Source organism: Brassica oleracea, chromosome C2, assembly GCF_000695525.1.
Source record: "Brassica oleracea var. oleracea cultivar TO1000 chromosome C2, BOL, whole genome shotgun sequence".
NCBI lineage: Eukaryota > Viridiplantae > Streptophyta > Magnoliopsida > Brassicales > Brassicaceae > Brassica > Brassica oleracea.
The window spans coordinates 276,999-287,673 of NC_027749.1; the positions used below are offsets into that span (position 1 = coordinate 276,999).

A 10,675-nucleotide genomic window follows, 5' to 3' on the forward strand; every position below is an offset into this window, starting at 1 on the left:
AACCTTTGTTGTCTATGTTTCTCTAGAAAATAACGATTTTATAAAGGTTAGTCCACTAATTTAGGGATTACATGAAATTTTACAAAATTAATCGATATAAAATTAGAAAGATGTCAATGTATATGAAAATACAAATGTAGAATGTGGTTAGAAATTTTAAAACAACACTACAAATTTTAGACTTCATTATATAGATTATTAATACAAATTTAGAATGTGGTTACAAATTTTAAAATAACGCTAAATATTATAGGATTCAGTATATAAAGCATTTACCGAAAATTCAACATTTTCTCGTAGGGGTTAACACATAGATTTTAATACATAGATTTTGAAAAAATTCAAAAATATAACAATATTGTTTTAATACATAGTTGTATCCTAAACTAACATATGATGATGGTCAAAGAGGTTTGGAACCTTTGTTGTCTATGTTTCTCTAGAAAATAACAATTTTATAATGGTTAGTCCACTAATTTAGGGATTACATGAAGTTTTACAAAATTAATTGATATAAAATTAGTAAGATGTCCATGTACCATGAAAGAGAGTTTAAATAACATTAATACAAATTTAGAATGTGGTTACAAATTTTAAAATAACGCTAAATATTATAGGATTCAGTATATAAAGCATTTACCGAAAATTCAACATTTTCTCGTAGGGGTTAACACATAGATTTTAAGAAAATTTCAAAAAAATGACATTAATGTTTTAATGCATAGTTGCATCCTAAACTAACAAATGATGATGGTCAAATAGGCTTGAAACCTTTTTTGTCTATGTTTCTCTAGAAAATAACGATTTTATATATAACAATATTGTTTTAATGCATAGTTGCATCTTAAACTAGCATATTATGATGGTCAAAGAGTCTTAGACCTTTGTTGTCTATGTTTCCTTAGAAAATAATGATTTTATAATGCTTAGTCCACTAATTTAGGGATTACATGAAATTTTACAAAATTAATTGATATAAAATTAGAAAGATGCCTATGTACCATGAAAGAGAGTTTAAATAACATTAATACAAATTTAGAATGTGGTTACAAATTTTAAAATTACGCTAAAGATTATAGGCTTCAGTATATAAAGCATTTACCAAAAACTCAATATTTTCATAGGGGCTAACACATAGATTTTGAGAAAATTTCAAAAACTTTGACAATATTGTTTTAATGCATAGTTGCATCATGCACTAACATATGATGATGTTCAAAGAGGTTTTGGAGCCTTTGTTGTCTCTGTTTTTCAAGAAAATGGCGATTCTACAATGGTTATTCTACCTATTTAGAGATTATTATGAAGTTTTTACTAAATAAATTGATAAAAAAATTATAACGATTCATATATACCGTAAAAGAGAATTTAACATACATTAATACAAATGTATAATGTGGTTAGAATATTAATACATAATATATCCACCATTCATCTAAACATTCATGAATTAGAATATTTTAAAGTGACAATTTAAATCAAATTTTATTACATAATGGATCATCTATCGGTTTAACCGGTAGCTGCGTTCCAGGTTTTAGGGATTTTTTGCGGAATTTATAAAAAGTTTAATTATCTATTTTTTGGAAAACCAAACCAGATTACATATAGAATCATTGGTTTTACCGCGGGTCCGGATTGAGTTTCAGAATATTGAATATTACGCTTCATGTGTAACATTTAAATGTAGATAGACAATTAAAAATACAAATTTATATCATATAAATTTGGTTTATTTCAAAAAAAGTATCTCGCGCTTTCAAAATACTTATAAAAATCTAGTTTAATTAAATCGGTAGAGATTAAGTAAAAAACTTTGTTGGTTGGGACTAAGACAAACATATACATAAATACTAATAACATCGTTGACATAGAAAAAGCTCACAAGAATAAATCAACCAAAAACTCCATTACTTATACATCAAAAAGAAGGGTTGTTTGGCATGAATCTGAAGTTCTTATATAAAAAGAAAAAGAAACACGAAAAGAACACCTCCACCACTCTCTTCCTTCGTTAACAATGATTCGATTTAAAAACATGTCCCAACATGTTGACCCAAGACAGAGATGAAGAGCTAGTTTTGTTCCTGGAGATAGGTCGTCTCGAGAAAAGTCACCAAGCTTCACTTCTAACGAGTCCGTGTTCATTTATATATACTCAACAACTGTATTAAATATGGGGTTAGTCGGTTTTTTATTTTCTCTTTGTTCTGTCTTTTGCAGAATTTTCAGATCATTGTAAGAGTAATACGACATCCATGTCGTCTCAACAATATCCACCCCTGAGAACTGCCGCCGATAATTTTTTGTACTCCGAAGACGAGAAGTCCGATTACGATTGGTAATGTTTTTTTTACTCTTCATCTAGGTCATGATTTTTCTTTTTATCTTTTGTTATAATTCTGATCATGTTTTCAGAAAAGTTGCCTTGTGACATACTTTTCCTGGTTTAGGATAATAAAAATCAAAGATCCAACCGAAATAGTATACTTGATCAAATTCTTATACATCCTTGCTAGGCGTAATCTGATGTCTAATTTGAGTTTGTATGCGTTCTAAAAGTTTCTCACTAGCTATATGGTTTTAATGTTCGTACATATGTATTATAAGACCAGATTTTTTTTTCAGAAAAGGAGCTTTAAAGTAAATAAAAGTTAAAATATGTTAGCATGAAGACAAGACTTTAGATCAATTTTTGTTGTGTTTCATACCTCAATGAAAACATTTTAGTCAAATATTATAAAGTTTATCTTTATCAAGTTGGATCTTCATCTAGAAAAAATATGGAAGCCTTGCCAAATGTTTCATTATGCATGCATGCATGCTTCAAAAAGGGTCATGATTAAGGGAATCAACATAAGAAATTTGTACTTTTGTTATTGATGCATGGTTTTTTTAAAATAATGTTCAGGCTGGTTACGCCACCAGACTCACCGAGTAAAAGCTCAGTGAACCAACTCGATGCACCCGATGCCACCTTGACGATGGCTCTTAAATCCCGGGTACGAACTTGGTATGTTTCGCTATTATTTTTGGCTTATATGTGCATTATACTCTACGATAATTTCTTTATTTCTACAGTTAGAGAGTTGTCGTGAAGAAGAGAGGGACAGAGCATCATCCAAAAAACAAACAATTGGGCTCAAACGACCCACGTCCTCTAACAGCTCAAGGTCAACGAGTAGACCTTCTACACCAGCCAGAAGGTCCACAACGCCAGCCACAAGGTCAACGACTCCGACTTCGCGTGTCACCTCAAAAGGTGCGCGTGCTAACTTAACCTCGTCATCTACTAGCAGCGTAAGACCAACGAGCAGACCTTCTACGCCAACCAGAAGGCCTTCTAGCTCTGGAACTTCACGTGCCACATTAACCTCGTCTTCTACTAGCACCGTAAGACCAACGAGCAGACCTTCTACGCCACCAAGAAGGCCTTCTAGCTCTGGAACCTCACGTGCTAATTTAACCACTTCCCGTGCCACCACCGGTACAGCCACGTCTACACGATCCATCATCAGGCCAATCTCGGCACCAAGTACAAAACCGGGGTCTAGGTCAAGTACTCCAACTCGCCGTCCACCAACTCTGACAGGTTCATTAACTGTATCGAGAAGTAAACCAACTAAACCAGTATGTAAACCAGCTCCCTCACCTACATTGAGATCACGGCCATGGGAACCTTACGAGATGCCTGGTTTCTCTCTAGAAGCGCCGTCAAATCTCAGGACTACGTTACCAGACAGACCACAAACGGCGTCAAGTCGTAGAACCACAGCGTTTGGTGCGTCTAGTTCGAGATCATCGTCCATAGAACGCACAGTTGCAAGGAGGCAGTCTTGTTCACCTTCTAGAAACCGCGCTCCCATTAGTAACGCAAACAGACCAGCTGGACGATCAAAGACAAGCAATGATGAAGGTGAGCTGATCAGTCCTGTAGCTAAGGGGGCTCAAATGATCGAGAGAGTTGTGAGCGTGAGAAAACTTGCTCCACCGCGACTGACAGAAAAAGGCGGCTCCAACGCTGGGAAGTCGAGTTCGGGAGCTGATGGTGTTGGGTTTGGGAGAAACCTATCTAAAAGCTCCTTCGATATGGCCTTGAGGCATATGGTACGTTATATATATAGATTATTTCGTTTTGAAATTAATTAATGAGTAATATTTAATACTTTGCTTCCAATGTTTGTAGGATATCAAACAAGGGAGCATGAAAGGCAATTTCCGACAGCTAGCGACAAAAGTACCGGCAGCTTCATTGTACAGTGTGAGGTCATCAGGGACCAGGAGAAAGCGTCCGGTGAGCAGCAGTGGGAGCTCGGAATCATCGAGTGTTAACATCTTGTGCTTGGACGGTAGCGATGATAATCTCAGCGACATAAGCCACTAGAGTCAACTCAACATCATTTTCTTCTTTTCATTTGCATATTATCTTTCTGTTTTAGTAGAAAATAACTCTATAAATGCTCTCGAGTGGTTTCTTGGTGAGGCTAAAGATATACTTCCTGGTATTGTGTACATTTGTTTACCTAAGGATTAAGTGTTTAGAGCGGAATGATTTTTTTTTGTTTATTTATTTACTTTGGCTAAGAGACCATTGTTTTGCAATTTAAAAAAGAGAGACTTTGGCAATAATGAAGATACACACTCTGTTGACAATGAGAATTAGCTAGATTTTTGTAATCTGTATAATTTGAGTCTAATGTTGATGGTATTTTACTATTTTTGTTGTTGTTGGACTAATGTCTCTAATCTAAAAGCACTTCCAATCGGAGATTCTATCCATTGGAGTTCTAAACATACATACATGTACATATTCAAATAAGTAGAACCTCCATTAGAAGTGCTCAATGTTTTTAAAGAGCAGTGTGTGGAGTTACAATGTAACATGAGGTCTATCAAGAAGCCTATTAATCGCTTTTGGGCTTCTTTTACAAGTGGACAATTTACAAATACGAGCTGGATCCCATTACAACTCGTCCTTTTGACACCTAACATAACAATACACCATTGAAACAGTCATAAGTCAATTATTTATGGGTTTTTTTTTTAATTATATAGTATCATCCAACAAAACTCAAGAGATAAGTTTCCAACACTTTATTAAAGATTTATGATTACAGAAAAAAGTTGCATTATCGAATTGAAAAAGATGGGATTTTGTACATGTATCAGCACATTAAGAACGTGACCAGTGAAAAAGGAAACAAACAAAGACCAGAATGACTAATCAACCGCGCCGTCGTTCCACAAGTTGAAATATCTAAATATTGTAGATAAAATAAATCTCAACCGTTCAAAGTGCCATGCCATCGAGTAACCTCCATCCGCTTTAGAAAGCCGGAAACGCCGCCGTTTCAGCAGTCGTAACTGACTTCAGATACGTATTGCATAAACTCGGGATCGTTCTCAATCCCAGCCATGGTTTCCGGCGCCAGAACCACTTCCAGATCTACGCTTCCGTTCCCTTCTCTTCCCGGAAACGCAGAGATCTTCCCGTCGAATTTGTTAGCTCCGCCGCTCCTCACAGCTAACGGCTTTCCCCATCCGAAATCGTTGTCGTACATCGGGAATCTCGGCGAGCTCCCCATCGTGATCGAAGCACCGTCTGCATTTCCCAGAGGGAACAGCCTCGGATTACTCTCCCAATCGGCTATCCCGCTGCGGACCGTCGCGTCGTCGTGCGCCACCACGTTCCTGTGAAGCTGACCGGCGGACCATCGGAGATCTTTCGCGAGGACATCTCCCGCGGAGGCCATCGTCGGTATGCTCTGAATCGCGTTTCCGAAGTAGTAAGGATCCATCTTAGGCTCAAGCCTGTGGCGGCAGTTAACCGCCATCCGAAACGTCGTCGTCTTGCTCGGACCGAGGTTCCTTGCTCTCGTCACGGATCGCCATAGCTGAGCACTGAGAGATTGGAACGACGAAATCTCAGCCGTTCGATCGTAGCTCTTCTTTTTCGTTATCTTCCCGTTACCGTTACCGTTGCTTACTTTCCCGAGTATATCTTCTGTGTTAACGACCGTCTCGATTCCGTTGACTTTGCTGTTAGTCCTCTGTTTTAATTTCAAAATCGCTTCTCTGCTGAAATGAAAAACTCTCTCCCGGAGAGGCTGATCGGCGTCGAAGGTTACACGCGGACCACCGGGAGGGACCGGGAGAACGGCGGGGGAGTCGAAGACGGTGTTTCGGGAGAAATCAGGAAGGTGTTTGATCCTGCAAGCGCCGCTAGTGGCGTCAGCGAAGGTGTTGAAGAAGTGCCAGAAGGAAGTTCCATCTGTAACGGAATGATTAACGGTGCATCCGATGAAGACGCCGTCGTCTAGCTCCGTCACTTGGACGGCGGAGAGAGGCTTATGGTGGCCGTTGTAGCTGACGAGGCGCTCGAAAACGAAAAACTCGCGGACGAGAAGAGGAACGTCTTTACCGGGAGAGAGAACGTCGGAGACGGTGATGTGTTTGGCGGAAGCAGCGACGAATTCAACTCCGGAGTCGTTGCAGGTGATGTAGATGTGACCGGAGGGACTGGTGGAGAAACGGCCGGCTAAGGCAGGGAAAAGAGAGAGGGTGGAGGAGAGTGAACGGCGGAGAGAGGAGACAAGGTCGTCCAAGGAGAAGGAAGGAGGAGGGCGACTGAGGAGCACGCCTTTCTGAATGTAATGGCATGAGAGCATAGGGAGATCGGAGACGGAGAGACGGAGATCGGCCACGGTGGACCTCTTCTCCGGATACACAATGCATTTCGAGATTTCTGTTACTGAACAAGAAGGCATTTTGTAAAGAAACAAACAAAATATGTAAAAGAAGATATTGATTTGGGAGCTGTGGTAATTGCCGTATTGGTGAGGAGAAGAGTCATGGGAGCAAGGGGGTTTATATAGTGGTCTTGTCGGAGCAATGGTTGGATTCATGAACTTGAGTGGTTACTAACTTTTGTCGTGTTATTTAAATTCTTATTATATCTGCAGTATTCATATGGTTATACTTGTTTAACTTGTAAACAAACAAAAATTAACATTATTCACATCAATCATGCATTCTTGTCCCGATTAGCTAAACTGTACGTTCAAGGCCAATTAGATGAGTATTACATTTCACTACGCGGTTGATCAAAAATTATAGGGAGATATAAGTTTAGAATCTATAATATATATATATATATATATAATAACTTTTTGTTTAGAACTCGTATATCTATTATATTAAAAGGGAAGTAGTCCTAAAAATCTACTTATGTAAGGTTGTTGGACCTTTTCCTTTTAACCTACATCTATTATATTAAAAGAGAAGTAGTCCTAAAAAATCTACTTATGTAAGGTTGTTGGACATTTTCCTTTTAACCTATAAATTAAATTAAATATATCTAAACTATTAATATGTCATATTTTCTATTTTTCTTTTATATCCTATTGTCCTATTTTTTTGGACACCATTATTAGTAATTATTCAAAATGTTATATAAGAAAATTTTGATGATGGAGAACAAAATTAAACAATACTTTTAGTATACACAAATCAGTACAAAAAAGTTTTAGCCACATATGTTATTATTTAAAAATAATTACTCAAAATTATAGTGTAACAATGTACTACAATAATATGACTATAACCCATCAGGATCATATATATCGAATTTGACCACGTGATATATCATTTTTAAGAAATTAAAATTTATTTATTTGAGACCACGGGTTTGTTTTTTTTTAATTTGTTAGATTCAAATCTTTTTTTATAAAGACTACCTCCAATAATAGTAGGTTCTTCGGTTTTTTACCGGATTATATCAGATTTTTAATTAACAATTTTTTTAAAAATCTGAACCAGAATATATACAGGGTATCAGGTCTACTGTTTTATCACGACTCCGGGTCGGATAGGAAAACGCTTCTTAAAATTCAAACATCATAATAGAAAACTCTTAAATTATTTTTTTCTAATAAAATTTTATAAATTCATGCAAATTTTACCGAAATTGTCAACAAAAAGGTACTCGAGCTTTGAAAAATGGGCAAAAAAATAGTACCTTTTAAATTGAATATAGATAAAAAAAAATAGTATATATTGATGGTTAGAACTATGATACAAATATGTAACAATAGAAACTCATTTTCAATTTAAAATCAACAACTCATATTGTTACTACATTTCAATAATGAAAACATATTGTTCTTTGAATCTTTAAATCTACTTCGAATAAATAACACACTTTGATTTTTTTTTTTGAAAAAAAATAAATTTTTAAGATTCGAAACAAAAGATAAAGGTAGTTTTTCGATCAATATTGGATCAATAGCTAAAAAACAAACTCGTACTTAAAAGTGCGGGTCAAAATCTAGTATATCTTATTAAAGTAGAAGTACTTTAAATTTTTGTTTCGCAACATATATAACAGTTAAAAACACATTGTTGTTTAAAGAAAAAAAATAATGAGCTTATGTTATCAAGAAAATTGAAAATTTATTATATTATGAAAACTATATATATGGACCAGCTTTAAAATATATGAAAAATAGATGACCGAATCTAATTACCTAAAACATTTTTGTCTAAAATAATCATAAAACAAAATTTAAATTTTATATACATATTTCAAATCAAAATAATAATTTGAAATTAATTTATATCAAAAATTGATTCAAAAATATACATATATTTAAAAATTGATTTTACTAAAATATTTTTTTATAACCATTATAAAATTGTTTTAAATATATTTAATATTGAATATATTAAAGCAAACACCCGTGCGTGCGAACGCACGAGTCAAGATCTAGTAGTATCTTGCTTTTATAGTTTTTTTATGGTAAAATAATGAACAGTACTGAACCAAGATTTAAATACTTTTACTATATTTTTTTATATTTTATTATCATGAGTTTTTTCTACGAGAGCTAATGATAAGATTGAAACAATGTGACTGTCCTGATTTACTGTAGTTACATATATAAAGGTAAACTATATATTAAATTTTGTCCTATATTATTGTTTATCAGTATTGTCTCTAATTATAAACATGTAATATCCTGATTTATTTTATCTATGACTAGGAACACACATGCTGGCAACAAAAAATACTCCTACTAGTTAAGCAGTTAAGAGATCTCATGCAAATTCAATGATTAATCCTGAAATCAGTTTTTATTAGATTGAATCAAAACCAACATAGCTTCTGCGGGGATTATAATACCTATGTCCAGCTGTGACAGATCAGTTTAACATTTCTAATTATTATAACCTTTTGTTCTTATGAAAGTTAATTGTTTTTCAATTGTAACGAGACATGCCAATTTATGTACTAGTTAGTGAACAAAATTACATTCATTACATGCCATGCCATTATGCATGAACAAGTAATTTAAGTAAAATTATATTCATTACATGCCACTATGCATGAACAAGTAATTTTTCTATAATTATTTTAAATGGCACAAATAAGGAGACACATACTACTTCATTATTTACCTAATTATACGCTTAATTATTATCTTGAGCTAATTGACTCGTAAAGATTTTTTACAATTATATTTCGAACTTTTCTCGTCAGTTTTTAGACCTGTTATCTTGAAATAGACTACAAGCTAGCTGATTAGTTCAGTTTAATTTATATAAACACTGTTATATATTTGTTTCGAATTCAATAAAATGTCCAATATGTAGAAAAAAAAATATTATAAATAAATATGGAATATATGGTACAGAAATTGAGAATATATATATTTGTACTATATCACATCTAAACCTCTTATTTATTTGGAAAAGAGATAAAACAACGAGGACGTGTTTTGTCGGAAGGAGAAGAAAGGACAGATAGCCTCCGTGGGAAACAGATGGAACGTTAAAACCTACTCTTCTGTTTTCTATTCGTTTTTGTTAAATGTCATAATAATCAATTGAGAAAGTCGATCAGAAAAAAATCTAATATTTCTGAGTTCTGACACCATAAATCTCATAGGAAACTAACGAAGTCTGCCTTTTCGCTTGTTTTGTAGATCCCAAGATTAATTGTATGGGGAACATAAACTCTGTTTTCCCGATGTCAATATTAAAATAAAAGTTTTTTTGTCAAGTGTTTTCTTATATTCACTCCCGGTATAGTTATGTTTTAGAATAATTTGAAGTATACTTATTATTTTATTTTTTTGCATAACTATAGTAATTACTTTATGTTATAGTTATACATCCTTTTTCTAATTATCTATCCCTGTTCATTTTCAGTTAGTTTGATCATTTGTATTGCAATAAATATTGACTTAATGTGTAATGAGAAATATAATCTGATACTTTCCATTAACTTATACGCACCTAGTTAAGATAATCGATTTGGATATGTATATATGATGTCTTTTCAATAGAGAAAGACATTAAATCTATATTATTAAAAGAAAAGTACCCAACTGAAAATGTTTTATTTTCTTTATTTCTCTTTTTCAGTTGCATTTTTGAAATATCCTAAAATGAATAAAACTGTCTAATTTATTACTTGTCTTTTCAGTTACATTAATGAAATATGCTTAAATGAATTTAAACTTCCTATTTTACTGTTTGTCTTTTTCGGTTACTTTAATAAAATATTCTTAAATAAATTTGGACATAATGTCATTTAACCAACCAAAAAAACTCATGAGTTATCCTTACATGCATAATTTTAATAATGAAGATTTTAAAAAACGTGCATCATTAA

At 33.8% G+C, this 10,675-nt stretch overlaps 2 protein-coding genes across 2 annotated transcripts; one reads left to right on the forward strand and one right to left on the reverse strand.

Moving 5' to 3' along the window:
* The first annotated feature begins 1,994 nt into the window (after positions 1-1,994).
* LOC106326088 (uncharacterized protein DDB_G0271670) lies at positions 1,995-4,537 on the forward strand. The gene is made up of 5 exons (XM_013764120.1): positions 1,995-2,136; positions 2,224-2,341; positions 2,912-3,002; positions 3,082-4,107; positions 4,187-4,537. Exons 1-5 carry the CDS (start codon positions 2,049-2,051, stop codon positions 4,382-4,384), a joined length of 1,521 nt encoding a protein of 506 aa, XP_013619574.1. The 5' UTR covers positions 1,995-2,048; the 3' UTR covers positions 4,385-4,537.
* Positions 4,538-5,075: 538 nt separating this feature from the next.
* On the reverse strand, positions 5,076-6,961 carry LOC106327832 (uncharacterized acetyltransferase At3g50280). The gene has a single exon (XM_013766110.1). The coding sequence runs from the start codon at positions 6,903-6,905 to the stop codon at positions 5,352-5,354; it is 1,554 nt and encodes a 517-aa protein (XP_013621564.1). The 5' UTR covers positions 6,906-6,961; the 3' UTR covers positions 5,076-5,351.
* Between the last annotated feature and the right edge of the window lie 3,714 nt (positions 6,962-10,675).